General features: G+C 43.1%; 1 protein-coding gene across 9 annotated transcripts in view; it reads left to right on the top strand.

Moving 5' to 3' along the window:
* The first annotated feature begins 225 nt into the window (after positions 1-225).
* The window catches only part of UBE2E1 (ubiquitin conjugating enzyme E2 E1), a 44,826-nt gene continuing 22,343 nt past the window's right edge, over positions 226-22,708 (top strand). The window contains exons 1-5 of one of the 9 annotated variants that reach the window (XM_090142571.1): positions 284-380; positions 491-527; positions 1,031-1,095; positions 2,338-2,515; positions 4,673-4,723. In XM_090142571.1, coding sequence (XP_089998697.1) covers positions 2,364-2,515; positions 4,673-4,723 — 203 coding nt within the window. In that variant the 5' untranslated portion in view covers positions 284-380; positions 491-527; positions 1,031-1,095; positions 2,338-2,363. Of the gene's footprint in view, positions 381-490; positions 528-998; positions 1,096-2,337; positions 2,516-4,672; positions 4,724-22,708 lie in introns of those variants that run through there. The other 8 variants (XM_090142573.1, XM_090142572.1, XM_090142574.1 and 5 more) reach the window with 8 other exon arrangements.

Raw genomic sequence — 22,708 nt, 5'->3', positions numbered from 1 at the left:
CGAGGGATCGGCCGCCAGTTTTTTGGGGAGAAGAGTAAGGAGCAAGGAAAGCACAATGCAACAGCACCCCAGCCGGCTGAGTGCTGCTCCCGCCGGGGGACTCGGGGAAAAATAAATATCCCCGATAGTTTTACCTTTGAAAAATGGAAGGGGATTTTTCTCGCTGAGGCTGCCAAGCCCCGAGCCCAGGATTTCGTTCCCTCTCCTAGCACGCGCTGATGACATCACGAAGTGCCCCTTCTTTGTGTGTCAATGATGTCACCGAGTGCAGCGTGGGGGACAATGGAATCCTGAACTCCGGGCGAAGGCGAGCGCTGCTGCGGGCTCGGGGCTGACCGGGGGGCAGGGGACATCCAGCTGTTGCGGTGGGGCCGGAACAGGTGAGAGCTGACGGGGCTCCTTCAGGGCTCGATGTGTGAGGGTTTGGGCTGGGCTCTTTTTTTTTTTTTTTTTTTTTTTTTTTTTTTAAATTGCGTTCCAACTGAGACAGGTGAGAAGTTGCTGCTGGTGCTGGAGGGACAAAGCAGGTGAGAAGCTTTGGGGTTGAAACAGTAGTGAGAATAGGGGGAAAGCGAAAAGCCCCCCCTTCCCCCGCCTCGGACCCGACAGCACCGGCTCAGCTCAGCCTTAAGGAAGCAGCCTGCCCCTCTCCCAGCCACCTGCTTCCACCTCGTCCCTTTGGGGCTTTGGCACTGAAGCGCAGACGGCAGCCGGGTTACCCTCACAGCCGGCACCTCTGCAGCGCACTTTCCCGAGGATCCCCGTTACGAACTCCCGTCCCCTCCGATCGCCCCTTTCTTCCTTCCCCAGCACCCACCGAGGGGGAGGGGGGAGCTGCGGCTGCCGGGATCCCCCTCAGCCCCGGAGCGGGGCTCCCCGGGCTCCCCCCGGGCGCCGCTCGCCGTGAAGCTGCGCCGGGTGTCGCCCCGGCCCCGCCGCCCCCCAGCCCCGCTCGGCGGTGGGGGAGGCAGCTAGGGAAGCCATTGCCTGTTTAATAGTTGCTGTTGCAGCACTTCCGCTTCTCTCCCAGCGAGAGAGACACGAGTGGCCAGGCCCAGCCGCACCGAGGAGGAGCAGCCAGACACAAAGGGAGAGGTACGGGGACGGGGCAACCCTCGCCGTCCTCCCCGCCGCTCCCGGGGGCAGGGGCGAGGGGCAGGGCCGGCCGCGGCCCGGCGATGGGGCGGGAGGCGGCGGGGCAGGGGGATCGCGCCCGGGGCTGTCAGGTACCGCTGTCCCCCCGGCCCCTCGCTGCCCGGCCTGCGGGCCCTTCGCCGGGGGGAGTGCGCCCGGCCCCCCCGGCCCCCGGCTCTCCCCGGGCAGCGGAGGGGGCGTCCGGCGGGGGGCTCCCCGGGGGGCGGCGGCGGCGGCGGCCTCGGGAGGAAGGCGGCCCGGTGCCGGCCCCCCCGGCACGCCGCCGCTCGCCCCGTGCCCGCCGCAGCCCCCCCCCTTCCCCCTTCCTCGGCTCCCGCAGCTCCGCCGGCTCTGCCGGGTGCCCCCTCTCTCCCGACGGCTCCTGGCCCCCCCTGGGGTCCGGCCCTGCCCCGCGGCGCCCCCGCTCTGCCTCCTGCCCCGGGCTGCCCGCACGGAAGAGCTGCCCCCCCTTCCCCCCAGCCGCTCCCCGGGCCCTCACCCCGCTAGGCCCTGGCCTTGCTTTTCCTCTCCCCCTCCCCCCCACCCAGCACAGCCCCGCTGCTCCCGTTGCCCCTTGCCGGTGTGCCTTGCGGTGCAGTGGGCCTCAGTGGACCCTCCATGTCCTCTAGTCCCCTAGCCCCCCGTTTCTCTGGTCCCTTTATGCCTCACAATGCTCCCGACACCCGATCCAGCAGGCATGGGTTTTGATCCAGGGGGCACAGGTTTCGTTCGGGGATCCTCCGTTGGGATCTCACCCCGATGCCCCATTTCCATTGACGTGCTGGCAGTGGTGACCCCCAGCCCATCTCTTCCCAACTCCCTCCCACCACAGAGACCCAAGCTGCTCCATTTTTGTCCCCTGCACCCTAGACTGGCTGGTGGTAGGTACTGATGGCTCCTCTTGCATGGGAGATTAGAAGGAATTGCTGTGAGCTTCCCTGAGCCTTGTGGTTGCCCTTGTTCCAGTCCCTTCTTTTGCTGCTTCCTGAGAAGAAGCTTTGAAAGTCCCTTTCTCCTTCAGTGTTAATAGTGCAGGAGCAGCTGCTGCTCCTCCTGCCTGACTGTAGGGCCTGAGGAGGAGAGGGAGACACAAGGACCCTTTAAAGGGAGTATAGCCTAAACACAGAGTGAGATTATCAGCTGCCTTTCTCTGTGTGTGTGTTCACTGTTTGTTCCCCACGCCCCGTGGTGTCTCCTCTCCAGGTTGGGGTTGTGGTGGGGGGGTCGCTATGTCGGATGACGATTCGAGGGCCAGCACCAGCTCCTCCTCATCTTCATCCTCCAACCAACAGACAGAGAAAGAGACAAGCACCCCTAAGAAGAAGGAAAGCAAAGTCAGCATGAGTAAAAACTCTAAGCTGCTGTCTACCAGTGCCAAGAGGTGAGGCTGCAGTCAGTTTTCTCACTGATTTGCTGCATCTTCTCTCCTTCCTCATTTGATTTTGCTATTCCTCTGCTGCTCTCTTGTTGCTCCCATTCCTCATCTCTATCACTTATGTTCAGTCTTTCCACACTGAGCTGCCATTGTCTCACTTTTTCAGCCTCACTGTGTAGTGAATGTGCCCAGATTTTCTGGGCTCTGGGCTCTTATCCTGCTTCTGCCTCAATTCCATCCCAAGTATTTTCCCATCTCTTCTTCCACCTGGCTGTTATGCTGCCCCCCAGTTATCTCCAGTCTCTTCCCTTTTCCTTGTTTGTGTCAGCAGTAGGGATGTAGGATTGGTATGTAGGACCTTCATTCCTTCTCTGCTTCTGGCAGCTCCTGGGTAAAGCATTTAATTTCAACATCAGTCTTCCTCTCTGTAGATTGGGTTGAATATATAATGGATTTTTTTTTATTTTTTTTTTCTGTTCTGAGGATTAATTAATGCTTGTGAAGAATTTTGAGTTTGCTTGATGAAAGGGAGATTTGGGGCTTTATTAAACCACCTGCACTGGAAGGGTGTATATAATCAACGGAAGTGTTGTAATGTAGCTCCAAATCTTCCCCCCCGAATGTATTGCTGCTTTTCTGTCTGTTCATCGCTTATATTGAATTTTTGGTGTATGACTCGATGTGGACTAAAATAAATAATCCACTTGCATGTCCACTTGTGCACATTCTGCTCTAAAATAGGTTTTGCTTATGGCACATAGTGTTTTGGGGGGCAGTTTTTGAGGATGAAATCATTTTTGTTCCAAACTAATGTCCATGTGTGGGAGAAATGCGATGACAGTCAGCTTTCTTCATCCGAACACACTCTTGGAGCCATTCAGGTTTTTTGTTGTTGTTTTTTTTAAAGAAAAGAGCTGTTATTCTTTCCTATTTATTCTGTTTCACCCAAGTCCGGCATCATCCTGCTCCAGAGAGTTAAGCTGACAAATGGAAGTTTTCAAGCTAACTGAGAGTGCTCCAGTAAGAATAATAAACCATCTCACTGCAGAGTTTTGCCAAGCAGCACAGAGAGGTTATGTCTTCAGGTGTGAAAAGTGGCTGGGGTTTTATGCAAATGCCCTGTCATCACAGCTAAGTTCTCTGTGGCTTTGTGGAGTTAAGGCAGTTTGGTTTTTCCAGATCTCCGCTCAGCACGTTTCCATGGCAAGCTCGTAGATAGCAGTAAGTGGTGTTTACATGTCATGCCCTAAACTATTTTAAAAAGAGGATAGTTTTACAAGCCTGCTGATTGTAAGTATGAAAAGGTTGTGGTTCTCATGCATGACAAGTGGAAGAGAGGCAGGAGACGCTGGCATAGTTTAAAGGAGGAGAGAGGGTGGGGAGATCCGGAGGGGAAGCTTGAGTGACAGTAATGGGACTCCAGGGAAGGGGATGATAGCTGGTTGGGTATTTTGTGGCAAAAGCAGTGTGGTGCTGAGCCCAGAATAGTCCAGGCAGGGAGCACTGGGTGTTGTCTGAGCGTGGTGAAGGGAGGGAGCGTCTGGAGTTCTGGGGGGAGGGATGTGGGGATGTGGTGATGTGGTGTGGTTGTTATGGGAGGGAAAGGGAGGAATTGAAGGCTGCAGGAGTGTGCAGGAGCCTTGGAAATAGATATTCCCTTTCCTTTAAGTGTCCTCGGGAATTTGCAGTCGCTCACTCCCTTGGGACTGGTGTTTCTTTCTCAGGGTGATGATGAGCAGCAGAGTGGATCCAATTTGGTGATGACTGCTTCTTTCAGTCCAGCAAGACAAATTTTCCTTTTGACTGTGGTTTTCTCCTAGCACTTGGTGCATCGCATTCGCAGAGGGTTCCCCCTCACTTACAGGCTGGCTGGCAGAGTAAAGAGGACAATCTTTTCCACTGCCCTTGTGGTTGGAATTGTTGTGGGAGTGCAGAGTGATGCACCTCTCTGGGCTCACAGTGTTCGCAGTGCCTTTCTGCTTTTCTGCTTCTGTAGTAGGGTGTCTGTCCTGCTTAGTGTGCTGAGCTGGGTGGGAGGCTATAACTGAAGGTGCCTCTGCTTTATGTAGTGTTGCAAACTCACAGTGACTGTAAGGCGTAAGTGTTAACTGCTGTCCTACACAGTGACTTACCTTTGTTCCTTTTTTGCTTTTATTGCTACAGGATTCAGAAGGAATTGGCTGACATCACCTTAGATCCACCTCCCAACTGCAGGTTGGTGTTGATTTCTTCTCTGGGGAAGGCAGGGGAAGTAGAGGGGCTGAACCATGCTTGCGTTTCTTGTAGCTGTCCTCAGAGGTCCTGAGGAGGGAAGGGAGCGGCTGCTCAGCTGAATGGCTGACAGTACTTTTTGCATGCTTGGATGACTTTAAATAGTTTCCAGGTGGGGGGGGCCTCCAGAGATTATTATATGTGTGCTGATATGTGTTTACTGCTTGTTTGGGGGATTGTTTTGTTGATGTTTTCTAACAATTGCATTTGTACCTGTCATACTGCTTTGTGTCTGTTTCTGAAACTAGCCTATAAAGAAGAGTGTGAAACTCTCCGTGTTTGTTTTTTTTCTGGTTTATAAATCTAATGCCTGGCTGCTCTAATCTTACATAAATAAGAATCCTGCCAAGGAAGCAGAAAATAGCAAAATGCTCTGAGCTTTTTAGTTCAGAGTTCTGTTCTAAACAGTATCTTACAATGGAAGGGAAGTGTGGATTCATCACTCAGTTGGTGCCCTACAGAAGCACACGCATTAGACTATGAAATAACAAGCAGAGCTGTTTGGTTGCTCTTTGTGAAACAGCCTGTTTTTAAGTAAGTTTTAGGAACTTGTACCTTTTGTTTAAAGCATCTAGCAAGTTGATTCAGTTCACTGCTTGGTGGCCCGAGCCTCTTTGCTTTTGGGGAGGAGGCAGTAGTAGTGTAACATCTTTGGTTGTGCTTGTTCATTCAAGAGGAAAGTTGCTTTCAGTCTGGTTTGTTGCCAAAGCACAACTCTGTTCCTATTTTCTTGCTGTGCCTGAACTAGGTTTGAGGCCTTTTAATGTTGGTGATAGCAGCAGTTAGGGAAAATTCTGTTTGTAAATAACTGTTTAATTTGGTCTCTTTGGTACTGAGGTCCACAAATGCATGTGGATTGTTTTATTGAAGCTTTTTGCTATTGTTGGTCTGCAGGGCAGCACTCACACACAGGTTAGCCTAATGGTCCAGAGCCACTCTTTCTGTACCAGTCCCAAGGCACATAATTAGTGACAGAAGGAATAGGTTGAGGCATGTGAGTACAGTAGAAGTCAAGATTGATACTGAGATTTTCGTATTGCTTGGAAGATAACTGATGTCATAGCTAGAGATTTCAGAGGTCAATATTGTTTTGTTGACATTAATGACTACCTGTGTATTACCAGAGCTCCAGCTGCTGGTTTGGAAGTGTCTGTCCTGTCTGCATCCTGACTCAATGTCAAGATGAAGTCCACATGCTTCCTCCTCCTCCTCCCACCATATCCTGATTTTTTTTTTTTTTTTTTTAAATGGGGAAAAAAAAAAACCAGAAAGGCACTGAGCCTAGCTTGCTCTGCATATAACAGTCTGGATGATTAGGGGGCAGAACTGCAGTCTGAATCTGTCCCAAAGTTGTGATAACATACGAATGTGTCAGGTTGCAGGCTTCACCTGAAGGTTTGTGTAAATAATGTTAGATCCTTAATTTGTTCCTGTTTGAATTGGCATCATTTGCAGGTAAAGATGAGCTAGCAGACTATCTGTCAAAATAGAATATGGCTGTGAATTTTTTAATTACATAGACAACCGTGGATAATGTACTTCAAGGCCTGCGTAGTAAGTTTGTGTTGTTTCACCCTTTATAAATATTTAGCAATAATTAGTTCATAGTGCAGTTAGAGATGATTAATTCTCACCTGTAATGTAAGTATTCTGCATTCCTTCCAACCTGCAAATGAGTGACAGTGAGAGCTGGCAACTCTTGCAAACAATATGTGAAACTGGTGTAATTGTTGCTGTGTCTCTTAGTGTGTTGGTAGGTAGGAAAACATGAATGGAGAGGTTTTGGCTTGTGTGTGACCAAAGAAGTTTTGGTATTGCTCAACATGGGGTGGAATCCATCCTACTTCAATAAAGAGAGTGCCAAGAGTGAAGCACTGCTCTGCTTATGGCTAACAGGGTTCGGATTGCATGCTCAAGCACAGGGAGTTTGCTTTTGTGGCAGCTGTTTGGTGAAAGGGTAGGCAGGTGCTGATTGCCACAACACTGGGGTGAGTTTCAGCTATCACAGTCACGGAGAAAACTCAGCTTTGTGGAAAAAGAAAAAGTTGGTGAGGATATCAAACAAGTGAGAGAACTGTGTTGCTGCATGATGTTTAATGCTGCCAAAACTTCCTCTGGGGAAGCCTGCTAGCAGTGTCACTGCTTTCCTTTATTTTTCTTTTTTTCCTATGAGTGTTACTGGCATGCTGTGAGGAAGGTATTAAATACATGGTTTTGGAACTTTGTTTCAATTTCCATCTTTGTTGCTTTGCCCATCCTCGTTTTCCCTTTGCCCTCAAGCCTCTCACCCCTCTGCAACCTTTGCCTCTGTTTTCAGGTCTCACTTTAGGGATGCCAGAGTCCCAGAAGTCACATTTTGAAAAGTGGATCTGAAACTGTATCCTATATTATTTTAGAAATATTTGGAATTATTTTTTTTTTTTTTTTTTTTTACTGGGCACTTGGCCTTATTTCCCTTTCTTTCCATTTCCCTCCTCTTTTGCACAGTGCCCTGTGTTTGATGGCACTTTGTGGTTGGCAGTGCTTTAATTTTTGTCCTCACTGCAAAGTGCTGTTCTTCTTGCAGTCTTATTGCAGTAAGGGGAGTTCAGGTTATTTAATACGTCCCACAGCAACTCTGCAAACTGAAAGAAAAAGCTTTAGGTTGTAAATGATTCTTAGTAAGAACTGTTTTGTTTTTCTTCTTATAAAACACCACATATAAGATGCAATTACAAATAATGAAAACCATTTGATATTTCAAACAAAATGGCTTAAATTCAAATGAGTTTCGTTTTTAGTTTTGTAGCTTGCAGTGACCAAATTTTCACATGTGTAACCCACAAATCAACTGCTTAGAAAAAAAAAAAAGAGAAACAAAATGCCAACATGCTCAATACCCTCTGACTGAGCAGCTGTGTGGGTTTCATATGTATGTGGGTAATATGAGGGGAAGTTTATCCCAAAACTTCCTCTCCCCTCAGTAGTTTCATTGCTTCTGCTTTGCCATAGCTTGCCTCTGTCCCCCAAAGGCTTACCTGGTGCTGGTCCATCTGTTGGCTGTTTCATCATCTCTGGTAACCCGTTTGCCCCTCCTGATCCCCTCCCCACCGTGTGATTTTGATTTTATGCAGCCTGGTACTGTTGCTTTTATAGAGGGAATGCAGTATATGCTCGGCTTGCTTTAACAAATGGATTTCAAACTTGACAATATTTTCTTAAAAGACTTACTTAATACTCTTTACAGTTTTGTGGATTCTGGTGGTGGCAATGCTGTTCTCATCAGTGTCCTACTGTAGAGTGTGTGTGTGTAGCATTTGGCTGAGTACTTCTTGCTTCTTTTTTATTATGTTTTTAGTAGGCCAGCATCATAGAGATCCTTAATTTTCTGTTGTCTGCAAAATGATTTGATTTGTGACACTAGTGTTAAGTTAGAACAGTTAAATGTGGCTATCAAATACAAAAGTGGTTGGTGGTGTAGATGGATTGGAGAATAACTTTCTGGTCCTACGGTGCTTTAAATCTTTTGAGCTGGTACCTGGTGATTCCATCTCCTATTTTGTATGATATCAGAAAGTTGCAGCTGTTGGTTTAGAACAATAGGTATTGTTGTTCAGGTATTTGGAGGCACAGGACTTCTGGCCTGATGTATACTTTGGGGATAGCAGTATGGCATATCTTTGCACTGGGTCATGGGAGGCTGCGCTGACAACTGCCTGCAGATGTCAGAATGCATTTCCATCTTGCTGCGTAGGCAGACCTTCTTTGTGTGTAGGTAACACTTGTGAGCACTGTGCCAAAGCTTTGGTTCTATCACTGTGGTGAGGTTTCCAAAGCTTTAACATAAGTTAATTAAAGTTTAAATGCTGTATTTGCTCTTTATAAAAGTCATCTCTTTGACCTCCATATTTAAGCGTCTCTTGAAAGTAAATCTGCTAATGGCTGCAAGGCTATGAAACAAATGATTTTCCCCCATTTTACAGACAGGGAGATGTGGCCCACAAAAACTAAGCGACTCATCGAAGGTCATGCAGGAAGTCTGTGGGAAAGTGGAGAAATGAATGTAAATCTCCTTTGTTTCAGGCTAACTTGCAGCTGAACTGCGTGTGCTGGTTGTGCTGCGAGCAGGGCTTTGAATTTGTGCTTTATTGGGTGTCTGGTATTGACATGTAAGCATGGTAATTTAATGGTATTTTTCCATCTGTGTAGAGGGACCAAAATGGATATTAACTAGAATTAATGCTTTTTAATCTTTCTTACCCAAACTGAAACAAGTTTGTCTCCACATGGCTCATTTAAGTCCATATAGGCAAGACCAGCTGTTATTTGAACAAAAATAATTTTCCAATCTTTGCTGAAGGAGACATTTGCCTGGAAGGCTTACCATCGCTTCAGAGTGAAATGCCATCACAGAATCATTATTTAAAGAATAATAAAATACAGTTGTGTTTCCTGGCTCCTTCAGCCCCATTTCTGTAAATTCACAGAATAAGGACCAGATCTCCCTAAGAGTCTTGTGAAAGTTAACTGTCAGCACTTAATAAATATGTGTCTCAGTATAGATGATGGGAGCAGTGCTCTGTGCTATAATAGGTGGAATATTCATAGTTTTCAAGACTTTGCGACATAGAATTAAGGTTGCTTGGCCAGAGAGAAGTCTGCAGAAAATGTGTGGCGTAAAGGCTGCTTTGAACTCAGTGGTATCCTCTTCCAATTAATGTATTTCATCTACACACTGTGGAAGTCTAGCATTTGTTTGGATTGCATTTGTTTCTATAGCGCTCTGAGGATGGATTGTCATTGTTCAACTCTAACATTGTTTGTTTTCTAAATTATTTTCATGCTTGGAATAAACCTTCCTGCACGTGGACTTATTCTAGCAAGAACTTTGTGGTCTTATGTTTTGCAATTAAACGTATTAATTAGAGTAAGACAGGTTAGTTTTGTTTTTAATATGCACATGCATTCTTAGAGCAAGAATGACACAAATGGTGATTTTCCTTCCTTGAAAAAGAAAACCACAACAGAGATAGATAAATAAAAGTGCAGGTAATATTTAATGAAAATTCTCAGCTTGTAAAAGGGATTTTAGCACTCCTTATTTTCATTCACATCTCCTCCTGGTTCACTTGAAATGGGGGTATTTTCTGTGAGAACTTCCCAGCCCTAAGATGGGGAGGACCTTCCTAATTAGAGCAGTGTGTAGGTGAAAAATACAGTTGTCATACAAACTACCCGTGGTTCACCACTCCCTGCCCCCTTTGTTTGGCGCACGGTCCCTGGAGAAATAACTCTTCCTTTTGAAACGGTGTATTAGCTAATTTAGAGATCCTCTGCAGCTGTGTATGGGCTCTCACAAACCATAAAAATAACACTGCTTCTATACGTGGTGATTCCGAGTGTGTGTAGGTAGCAGCTCCTGCGGGGAAAGTCCTCTGCCTGACGCGCTCAGACAATAGCAGCAGGGCAGCAGCTTCTTTGCTGCAGATTGATTAGCTAATGTTACAGAAATCCACATTTCTGAAGATGTTTCTTTTTTTTACTGGCTCCCTTTAAAAAAATCAGACTCATTTTACAGGCAGGGCTGCTGGGTTCCCGTGGTGGTAGCTCCCTGATTCCATGGTAGATTCTGTTTGGCACATCCCAGCTCAGCAATTCCCATATGAGCTGCGTTCTGTGCATGCCAAATATCGGGACGATGAATCTTGAGAGCGGCTGTGAAATCGTACCACAGCTCAGAACAAAAGGGGCTGAAATCCCTTCTGTGCACACTCTCTTGTCTACCACTTAATTTTATTATTTGACTTGCAGCTTTGCTGCCCTCGGAGGGCACTGTGCAACTGTATTTATTACGCTGCGTATATGTTTTATCTGACAAATTGTATGTTTTGCGTTATGCAGTCTTTAATTTGGTTTCATTTCAGTTGTATTCCAGCTCTGCACGCCTTGGTTTTTCTGTTGAATATGTTTGTATATAGCAGTGGGTGATATGTCTGGTTTTGTTTTAAGAAGCATTCATGATGTGTGCATGGTACTTCATTGACATAAATGGGAAACGTGCGTGGAGTATTTGCGCTGGAAGGGCTTGAATCTCTTTGCTCTTTAATATGAAGACAAAATTATCCCCACAGAAAAAGCTGGCTGCCCTAGGGCAGTGATGAAGCAATAGTGGACAGTTTTGCACTTGAGGATGCCACTGAGGGCAGATGGTTAGTAATTGGGAGCTCCAGTTCTGATGAGCATGCATGTTGACAGGCTGGTGACATTGGCCCTGCTGTCAACGAGGTGGTTCTGGAACTGAGATGGAGCCCACCTGCCTTGTTGGGAGTCATTGCAGTGGATTGAGGCTATTGAGGAGCTTGTGCAGCTCCTCAATAGGAGAAGTCTCAATTGTGAGACTTCTGCCGCTACTGCCTGTGCTCTTCTGCAATTGCATGTGATAGACCAGTGCTGCATCGAAGGATGGGTGGCCAGTAGGGAGAGGGAGGTGACCATCCCCATCTACTCTGGCCTTGTAAGGCCTCAGCTTGAGTACTGTATCCAGGCCTGGGGCCTCCAGCACAAGAAAGCCATGGAGTTGTTGAAGTGAGTTCGGAGTAGGGTCATAAGGATGATGAGAGAGCTGGAGCATTTCACCTATGAAGAAAGATTGGGGGAGATGGGCTTGTTCAGGTTGGAGATGAGAAAGCTCTGGGGAGATCTCTTTGCTGCCTTCCAGTACTTGAAGGGAACTAATAAGCAGGAAGGGGAGCAACTTATTACGTGATAGGACAAGAGGTAATGGCTTTAAACCAAAAGATGGAATATTTAGGTTAGCTGTTAGGAAGAAGTTCTTTACTCAGAGGGTAGTGAAGCACGGGGACACAGGCTGCCCAGAGAGGCTATGGATGCCTCATCCTTGGATGTGTTCAAGCCAGGTTGGATGGGGCCCTGGGCAACCTACTAGGGGATCTTTGAGATTCCAACCTAAGCCATTGTGTGGTTCTGTGATTCTCTTTACAAATGTTTCATGTGCCAAACAGAAAAAGTATATTATTTTATGTGAATGGGTTAAGAGATTGCTGTGTATCTGTGAAGACTTGCACGCCACATGTGAAGTAAAAGGCTGTGCTTTCTCTAGAAAAGAAAGTACTTAAAAGTACTAAGGTAAATTAATGATGTAATTTAGTGATTATAGTAGAATCTTGCCAATCTGTACATTTATTTGAGTGAAATAAGTTTATACTTATTTTTCCCTCTAAGGCTTAACAGTGGAGGTCTAAATACTGACTTCATTATTTTACAAGAGGAACTAGAGAACATGTATAGTCAAGTACTATAAATAAACCTAAACTGTCAAAATAAACACTGTACACTTTGGAATTCAGAAGGGTTTTCTTGTTTCTCTTGCCAATTTGCAAATTTCAGCAGCATGCAATTGGTCTTCCAAGGCATTTGTGGAAAGTGTAGTGGTTACTGCAGTGCATTTAATACATATTTTCTGTGTATGAGGGGCTAATTGACATCACCAGGAAAATATATTACAGATCTGTATGCTTAACTGCAACATACAGCATGCGGTCGGTGTTGTTTTCTTTATTAACCTGCACACCGTATGATGGGAGGTGGGGGACAATAGGAGAGTGGGGCATGCAGATTATAACTCATGGCAGATGTAAAATCAAACAGTACATCTTCTCCCATTTCCTCTCTGATTTCACAACTGAAAATATAGATCAGGTAAGATTAAGTTGAGCTGTTTCAAGAACTGGGCACAGTCCAAGTTTTGGCAGTTCATTTGTTTGAAAGAAAATACAAAGTAATTGGATTAAAGAGGCTGTGTGATTAATGGTGTAGAATCTGGTTATATTTCTTTGCTTCTGTATTTCTGTGAATCAGTACAGAATCGAAGTCCTTGATTTCTCCAAGGGCTTCAACTTTTAGAGTCAAAAGTGAGCATAAACCAAATCAGCATGTTAATATTTTGCCCTTTTTGTATTGGTGTTAATGATTGTTGAGAAAACTGGATATCTCACCTTCTCCCCTGGAGCAGCTGGACTTGCTGGAAGCTAGCGAATCTTGAACTAGTGCTGGCAGTTCTAAAGGCAGGAGCAAATGCTTTTGGCTAGAGCGGAGATACTTCCTGTGGAAGGTGGACTGCCAATATTTAATGTTCTTTCTGCTTTATCTCAGCAGTAGATTTTTGCCAGTGAAACTAATTGCAGCATCTATTGAGGAGAGACCAGGAGACAGGTATTTGTTGTTCTTTCTTTTTAGTGCCTGGTATCTTAAAGAGAGCTGCTTACAGGGGTGAAAAGACCTGCAAACAATACAAATTAGTTCTGAAGCTGTAGGTGACTTTTCACAGTATTTTAATTGATGAAAAGAAGCAAATATGGAGCTTCAACAGGATATTATGAGACAACAGCAGAGCTCCAGGGCATTAGAGATTTTCATAAACGGAAGCCTATCATTGGTGTAGCTGTCTAAAGTGTTTCATTTGTTGTTTGAACATCTCCACTGAAATTTTAAGGTGCAAATTTAAGTGATCACTGTTAGGGATATGCCATGTATTTGGAATTTTCAAGTGGAGAACTTCCAGAAAGTTTTGGTGTATTGCTTATTATTTCAAAGTACAGTCAGCTCTGAGAAGTGGCCTACAAATGGTACAGAAAGTGCAGTCTATTTAATTAAAGCAGTGCTTAACTGTTGCAGATGGTTTTGAAAGATTGCTAAAATGCACACAGTAGTAATAACAGAATTTAAAGCAATTATATCAACAGTGTAGTATTCCACGAAAGGTCATGTCATCAGAACTTTCTGATCAATCAAACTGATAGCTGTAATACCCTATTTGCACATTGTTTCCTGTGTGTCCTGGTAAGCTTTTTAAAGGAGATGCATTAGGCAGTGCATGCAAGCATTTATAGCTGGTGCCCTCCTTAACCTCCCCATAAATTGTTTATCAATAAGGATTGTCTAATTTTGTTTTTGATGGGGTAATTCTTAATTTGGGAATCTCATTGTGTTTTGGCTTTTGATGAAACTATTTCTACTTGCTTACACATGGGGGGCTATGGGCAAGAGAGCAAAGACAGGATGCTTAAATGGCTATGCAAAATAAAATCTCAAAGTACCATGAGTTGGAATGGAGTTCTGAATTGCATTAAATCTGTGTCTATGCTTTCCTTCCTGCTTCAAATCATGCAGCACGTTTGTGATCTAGGAAGCCAGGCAAGAAGATGTGCATGGCTACAATAATGACCTAGGAAATCTCTGACTAGGAATGTAACTAGTGTCAGGCCTTTGGCTTACTCTTCATCTGCTAGTCTTTTAGTTACATCCCAGGGTTTAAGCCTCTAGTGAAATTGTAATGCTTTCTTTAGAACAGCATTTTTCCAATCTGTTCTAACTCCTTCATCTTCTTATGAGGTTAATTAGATTGTAGGCATTGGTGAGACTGAGTGAGTAAATGAATTGTAGGTGAGGAATGGAAAAAGATGTAAAACCACTCCAGGCAGAAGGATGTTGTGTTCCTATGGACAGCGAGATTGTGCAAGACTTTAATGGTGAACGCGAGAGGCAGCGCATCAGGATGGCTGAGGCAATTTTGCCCTGGATGCTGAAGGAAAAAGTTGTGACAAAGATGGAACTATAGAATGACCATTTTATTTTGTATTCCAGTGATTTAGTTCTGCTTTGTTAACGCTTTCTATACAGAGCAGGAGAGATGGGGCATCTTCCTCTTCAGTGAGTGGGGAGAGCCATCTGTGGGTCATCTGCTTCTTGAGAATGAGTGACTCTTAAAGGCAGGCAAGCATATAAATTACAGCAGTAGTTTCGCTCTGCTGCTCTTGTTACAGCCCTACTCAGGAGGTAAGAAATTCATATATCAATAAAGTCAATGTGTTTATACAATCTTATACTGCTAATGATGCTCTGCAAATCGAGAAGGCACAATACAATGCCTGAAACAGGTCCCCAGCTGTATCTTTGAGGTCTCTTCTGTCTATTACATGAGCTGCATGTAGTTCTTGTGCCATGGATTGACCACCTGTATCTTTAGAAGTGCATGATTAAGAGCACGAGTGAGATGTGAGAAAACAACCAGTAGGAGGGAGAGGGGAAAGTCACAGGGAGTGATAGCTAGAAAGGAGCAGAAGGAGATAAAGGCAGAAGTATTAATGCAGGGAGGTGGGCTGAAGGGAAGAGAAGTAAGCAGGGAAGCAGAGTAGGAAAGGCTTCCTGCATCTGCCAGAGGAGCACACCTTGCTTTTGTACCAATTGGTGGAGAAGCATGACAAGAACAGGTATTCACAAAATCCCATAATGCTAAAAACAGGATGTTCACTGGAACTCTTAAGTCATTTTAAAGCAGATAAAGGCTTTTTATGCAGCGGACAGTGAAGTTGTAGAATCCGTTGCCACAGGAGGTCGTGGAGGCATCAGCACACTCAGAACTGTGCTGAGCAAATTCATGGTCAACAGGTTTGTAGGCAGACTTAAAGAAAAGAGTCAGGGATGTACCCTTAAACATCCCTAGTGCAGTGGCTGTGGGAGTACAAGGGTGGTGTGGTCTGGAGGCAGTGGCCACAATCACTTACTCTAAGCTTTTACCACTCTCTGGAATAGAATACTAAGTTAGATCACCACCCTTGTACTTTCTATGTGGAGTACCTACAAAAAACTCAGTTTCTGTTCTTCTGTCCTCCTCATTCTCAAACTCCTTTGTCCCTCATTCCAGTCCACTAACGTTTTCTTTTTCCTTGGTCTGATTGATACCACTTTTAGCTGCATAAAATGTTCAACTTCTGCCCTTTATGGAAAAATTCCTGTCTCTTTTCTTTTTACACTTCACCTTTTAAAGCAAGCCATTGTTTTCTGTCACTCCAACACTTTTCCTTGCTTTTGTGAAGGGTTAACCTTCCTGCATTTCTCTTGTCGAATTTAGAATGTAAAATTTTGAGGTCAAAGGACTTTTTTTTTTTTTTGCCAGTGTTTGCAAAGTGGTATGTAAATTTCTAGCTATATTTAAATGTTCTTAAATAATAAAATAGCTCCAGTCCTTGGGCTTGTGTATGTCTCCGTATTCTTTCTTCCTCCCCAAATTAAGTTCTGCTTATGTTGCAACATCACTTTTTTTTCCTTCTTATCTGATCGAGGTAAATAAGCGAGTTGCTTTATTCAGCAGCTATTGTATTACCTTGAACGTGTGATTTGGTTATTTTCCGCTTTGTGCACATCAAGGTTATCACAGCTGTTTCTTTGTGGTGCTATTACATTGTAGTAGGATAATGTGTTTTGAGATGTATTAGTGCTGTTTTGATTTTGTTTTTATTTTTTATTTCCTTGACAGTAGCAGAAATAATGACGGTGTCCAACAGCTAATCTCTTTGCTGTCTGTGCGCTCCTACTTCACCTTCAACCTCAGCAACTAGAAAGACTGTAACTGTTTTGGTGGGGAAATATTAGTTATATTGCAGAGCTATTACATGTGCTGAGACATTCCAGTACAAAGTACTTAGTATTCAGTGTGTGTACTAAACTCCTAAGGACTATAAATACTGTTACATTTGAGGTTTTGTAATGTATCAGGTATGTATCAGATAGCTTTTTTTTTTTTTTTTTTCCCCACAGCAAATGCAGATTTTCTAGCCCATAGATGGTGCAAGCTGTGCTTGGTATATTGCTTTACAGTGACTTTTGGTTTGCTTTTCATAGCAGAATCTTCTTTATGAGAAGATGTAAAGTTCAGGAAAATTATTTAGCATTGAGATTTCTCAGGTACATGTTTTGTTGCAACAGTGAACATCATAGATGTAGCAATTTAGAGTATCTTTAACCAGTACTGGATTTTGCCAGGGAAGTCTGAAGAATAGGGTTTGGTTATTGGAGCCTTTGCACGGTAACAATTTGCAGTGAGAATTAAGTAAGCTGTTGTGATCCTGTTATGGCTGTAGAAGTGGAGAGAAGGGCTGAGGATAAGTGAGGTTGTGCCGTGGTCTCTCTCATGCCTGACTGAGCAGCTGGATGGGATTTGTTAGTGGTTCACAGCTTGGCTTCAGGAGAGATAAGAAAGGAGTGCTGACTGGGGCCTGGATCTGGAAAGGAGAATTGTCTATAGCCAGTGAAGTCTATTCTATTTACAGCAGTTTTCACTGATTGAGAATGAATGGGCTGGGGAGGGGAAAGAGCAAAGCTGGAGTTGGCAGATAAACTGTGACACATCAAGAAAGACTGAAATTATGGGGTGGGGCTAGATGTGGCCTTTAGGAGCAGAGAGCAATGGGAAAAAACTGTATTTTGCCAGATCCCTTTCCAGCAGTAAGCCTGCCAGTCCCTTGCACCCATTGCCAGCTCTCTTTGCACTCATCTCCTGTTTCTTCATTGTAATCTAACAGGCACCAGGTCACTGGCGTAAAGCTCTACAAAAGAGAGCTGTGTGCCTGTTCTGGCCCATGGAGCTGCCACTCATTCTGCAAACTGTCCCAGGCTTGTATGGAGCTGTGTTGGTGGCTTCCTGCCTCTCAGCCCTGCTGAGCTGAGCGGTTTCTGGACCATTCTCTCTTCTGATGATCACTCTGATCCTTCAGCAGAAAGCCATTGCCTTTGTCCAACTCTGCAGGCAAGGTTCTCTTGTTGACAGAAGTAAAATGTTTATGAGGAATAAAAAATGAATTGACAAAACATTTCTCGTGTTATTAATTTAGTTGCAAATGAAGTGGCAGTGATCATCTGAACTACTGAATGTATATGTAGTTTTTTTAATTAAGCATTCAGATCATGAATAACATGAAGCTTGATGAAAGGGAAAGAAGAAAGTGTTTTTGAATTACTTGAAGTTATCCAAATTGGCAATTTGAATGCAAGGTCTGCATTCAATAAGAGTATCATAAGAACTGATATTTGTCATCTACTCTTTGCTCATTGGGAAAGTGTATTTTATTATCTTAAAAGGTTTCTAGTCAAGAGGATGCATATAAACTTCACTTTGGGGTTATGAAAACATTCAAAATGTGCAGTAGGTGAGCCCTGTGCAAGCATTTACCAAGTACACAATTGTACACCACTTTGGTCACTATTTTTACCAGTCAATCTCCCATGTACACACTAAATGCCATCTTTGGAAAGTCATCTATTTGCTGCATTAGTGAATGTTTTATTTCCAGTGGGAGAATCTCATTTTCTGAATATCAAAATACTGGTAAATCTGTGATGTTTAGCTAGATTGGCTTTCCTAGAAGAGAATGTGTCATGTCCTAATGGCCTGTTAGGTCAAGGGCTAAATTGCTGTCCTTGTTGAAGCTAGGTAATGAACTGTGTGCAGAAACAAGTGCTTCTATGTGTCTCTGTGTTCATGTTAATAGAGTTCAAGGTCACTGAGAGAGTTGTGGGTTTTAACTTACGTTTTATTTACCCATTCTTTCTTTAGAAGTGTCAAACTACTGAACTCCTTGAGTACCTTACAGTTTTATGTATCTCCAGTGATTTTATTTTTCTCAGCTGGTTATATGCTAGTACAGTAAGCATCTTTTTTCTTCCTTTATTATTGCTGAGGTGGCTAGATGGAAGAATGCACCTTACTTTGGTCTTCTGGAGGAAAGGCCTCTTTTTTGTTTAATGTGTGTTTTTATATAGGGTTATTCTCTGATAGGGATTATAAATATGACTAGGCAATTATTCTCTCTTCTGGAGAGTTATGTGTGAGGTTGCTGGTCAGTAGAGAGAAACTCACACTTTTGACCTTTATGTCTCTTTAGACCCATTAGCTCTTGGACATAGTGGTGCTTCTCAAATTGCTTAATTGTTCCAAAGAGATCATTTGTGCTTGCTCTTGTTATTGCCGTGTGATGCTGTCTGTGTACACACTGCCAGAAAACCCATGGTATATTACACTTTTATTGTTATGTAAAGCAGCTGTAAAACAAACCGTGTGATTGTGGTTTTGAAGGCTTTGCTATTGGCTACTTCATTTTTTCCCTTTATGTCTCTAACTTTTACCTTTATAGTTTTGCCACTGTAGGGAGCTAATGAAAAGCAAACATATAGACTGTTTGTTTAAAGATAATAGTAATAATGCCATGCTCAAATTCATGTTGCTCCCATGTTCCTATTTATTATCCTGTTTCACATTATAAGAAAAGCCAGGGCATGCCGTGCTGGTTTGGGGATGAGGCAAGGGTGAAGGCAGGGATTGTTTTTTGTCTCCTCAGCATTAGCTTGACTGTTAACAGTCGTCTGATTTTTAGGAAACTTAAATAATTGTAGAGCGAGTGAGCACATAGCAAATAAAGGAAGGAAAATGCGTGTGCAGTAAAACACTGATCTAGAAGAGGGAAATTGTATTGAACTGTTTTCTTCTAATGCTTGCATGCCTGTAGGGGATTGGTCCTGCGTGCATCCTTAGCACCCTTGCTGGATTACACAAGGTGGTGTATTTTATGTTTGAGTTGCTCTTTACAAGAAGTGCTGAAGATAACAAGGCCTTAAATTACCATTACTTTTTCTTACCTCTTTTGATACTAGTGGTAGAACTGCATGTCTCAGGAGTAAAATCATGAAATGCATCTGACTTTCAGTGTTAGCTGTTTACAGTAGGAGTACTTGTGGAGATGATGAGTCTCTTGATCATTCTTAGCTCTAGTGGGAAAAGTGTTTAAAAACAGCAAAACAGCCACTGGGCAGCCTCTCTTACAAATCTTTATCCACACTGGTCACAGCTGCCAAGACTTTTTTAATAGTTAGATTTCCTTAGTTGAGTCTGTTTTGCTTTCATGGGAGCTTGCGGGCTTAGATCCTGCTTTCCACTATGCAGAAACATATGTGAGCTTGATTGCCTTCCTCCTATAGCATGTGTGCTGGGAAGGCACACGTAAGTGTTGGGGGCATGTTCTACTTGGGTTTAAAGAACAAAAACAAACTGTGAAGATGAAAAGATGCTTAGTAAGATGGAATGTGTGTTTGGATTTTGCCAGCATCTAAAGATAAATCCTTTACAGTAGTGAAGGCTCTAAAACAGTGCTTTGTTCTACCTCAGTACGTGTTCTGCAGTAGCTAAATTGTTCCAAGAAAAATGGGAATATAATGTAGGTGCCAGACTTTGTCTTTGAAATAAAAGATGTAGTTTTTAGCTCAGTTATATTTTGCTCACCATTTCATTTCATTTTAGTAGATTATAAGGTAACATATAGTAACTTAAAAATTTAAAAAACCTTTAGATATTATCTGTTCAACAGCTCTAAGAGCACAGTGCTGCATATGATCCACTTCTTACTGGTAGTGTTCAGAGTGTGCATAGAGTTTGCAAACACCCCTTTCAAGTTCACTTGCTAGAAAGCAGTTGTCTTTCTGAGGAAGTAGGAAGTAAGGTGCTATTTTCTATTTACCTTTCCCTTCGTTCCATTTCTCTTGCATGCACAGAAATAGTTCTATGGAAAAGGATTATAAGATCAGATGCTGAGGACAATGCAGACTTGCCACCCTTAGTCCCAGTGATGCAAATGGCAAAGCCAAGTTTGTCATCATGACTGAGAGCAAAAGGTATTAGCTGTGATCAGTGCTGCATCATTTTGCAGCATAAGTAATTTGCTGAAGTGATGATGAAATTCTAGATTTGCCATTAGGGGAGATAGTATAAGAGCATGTGTGAACTCAAAAATATCTGAGCAAAGGGGCTAAAGTGAGCACATTCTTTTTTATTGGTTCTAAATGAGCTGTAGTTTTACTGTGTCATTACTGTAGCAGTAGCTAGTTATTTTAATGGCCACTGAACTGAGTTAGTGTACCTACAGAGACTACAGACTGTGTGTGTAACACTTGCATGTTTATTTACACAGGAGGCATATACACCCTGATTTTATACATGAAATATTGAGTGTGTATGACAAGAACTACTTTTACCACTAAATTTGTTTAAAGCTGTACAGCATTTCTTGGAAACTCAATCTGAATGTCATCACATTTGATTAAAATGCTTCATTTTATATTTCAGCAACCTAGATTTCCTTTTTCCACCCAGTTCTGCCAGCAAGTAAGAGCCAGTTGTGCTCTTGTGCCCTGGGCTGATCAGAGTAGACTGGTGGCTTTCCCTCTGTCTTCAGTGGGTTTGGGCTTGGAAAAGTGAACACTTAAGCTGTGTAAGGTCACTTCGTTTCATGAATTCTTTCATTGTTAAAAGTACAACTTAAGAAAAAGAAAAAGAAAAAAGAAAAAAAATCTGATCCAAATTACCTGCACAGTCATCAAGAGTTCCTCTGTTCCAGAAATTTGTTTTCAAGTCCTGAAAGCTGGTCACATACAGGTAATGCCTTCTGACCTGTAGCAAATGTGTATTAATGATGCTGGTGCAAAGATCAGGCATCCCATGACATTGTAAAATGAGGCATTGTGATGTCAACAGTATTATTGTTTTTATCATTTCCCTAAGTAGGAAAGGACAACAACTAAATTATTCAAAATGAAGAGTTTGTAACCCTCATTTAAGTAGAGCGACATAAAAGGACTGTGATCTTGGTGGTGTTGGATACTGGTGTGGTGTTTTGTTTTTTTTTTTTTGTCCTATTTTACTATCATGCAGTTTTTAGTATCTAGCTGGAGAGAGTTTCAACCAAAACAATGCAAATATGCACAGAGCAAGCATGAATGGTAATTGACAGGTGGGTAGGATTTCCTGCAGAAACTGCCAGATTTCTGAAGTCAGTTTTGTTCCCTGTGTTCTGTGATTTTGCTTGAGTGGTTTGGATGCAAATAGCTGCAGCAGTATCTCTGCTGGAGAGTGAGGGAAGTTGGAATTATGCTTTGTCTGTCTTCTGCTGGCTGACATTGGGTTTGAGGGTAGGTAACCTTTATATTTAGGGATCAATCCTATAGCCTAGGTAATGGAAAGTGCTATTGTTTCTCTGAAACTGCCCTGTAGTAACAGAGTTTCCCCTGAAATCGTAACCAGTGTCATCAGTCTGTAATGCTATGACGTCTCTCTGAAATCTCCTCCATTGTTTTTGTGAATGTATTGCCTCTCTATAGAGATTGTTGTTTTATAGAACACTTTGGTTGAAGTCATGTTTGAGTTTGGTGCAGTTTTCAGCAGTTATGTGCAAATATGGAGGTACCCTCTTTCAGCAAAATTTCTAGAAATGTCTTTGCAGAACTGTGGCATCAATTTCTTTTATACTGTTCATTTGTGACACTGATGATGACGTCTGTGATTTTGCTTATGGTCACAAAGCAAGTTGGAACTGTTTACTGTAACAGCTTCTACAACAGGACTTAAAGTAGCATGCTGAATTTAGTATACATGATATCAGAGGCTTAGGTGATGTGATGGGTTCTCTTTCTTTCTTATCCTGCTCCTTCAGTAGCAACTACATCTACAGCAACATGTTATATTTCATTTGTTTAGGGTTTGTAGACTTCGTCTTCAAATATAGATGTACTGGCATTGAGTAGGGGACTTTTTAACATTTGTACTTGTTTTCAGATGTTATCTGATAATCTTGCTCAGAATTCATAACATTGAGTTTCTTTCCTTCCTTCACTTGTTCATTTTTCTCTAATTCTGCTAGTAGGCAGGCAAGTTCACTCTGTCTGGAAGAACACTGCCAGGATGAAATACTTAAGTCATTTATTTAACTGTTCACTTCATGCTGCATTGAATACTAGTGCAGAAGAAAATAAATTGGAAACATCTGTTTTTCTTTTCTCACAAGAACAAAGATATATTCTATTGAAATTAAAGGTGGCAAATGTAAGAGTAATAAAAGGAAGGTATTATATGACTTTCATACATATAATTAGAGTATGGAATTTAGTGTCACAAGAAATTACTGAGGCAAGGAATGTAACAGGATTTGAAGTAGAATTGGGCAGGCATGTCACTATCATGACTATTCAAAGTAACTCTTAATTATGATGATTTTGCAGTAACACTAAACCCATGCAAACTTACCTTGAGATGTATCAGAATGGCGTGCT

This window comes from Phasianus colchicus, chromosome 6 (assembly GCF_987193195.1).
Source record: "Phasianus colchicus chromosome 6, bPhaCol1.hap1.1, whole genome shotgun sequence".
Taxonomy (NCBI): domain Eukaryota; kingdom Metazoa; phylum Chordata; class Aves; order Galliformes; family Phasianidae; genus Phasianus; species Phasianus colchicus.
This window is presented reverse-complemented; position numbering and strand designations above follow the sequence as displayed.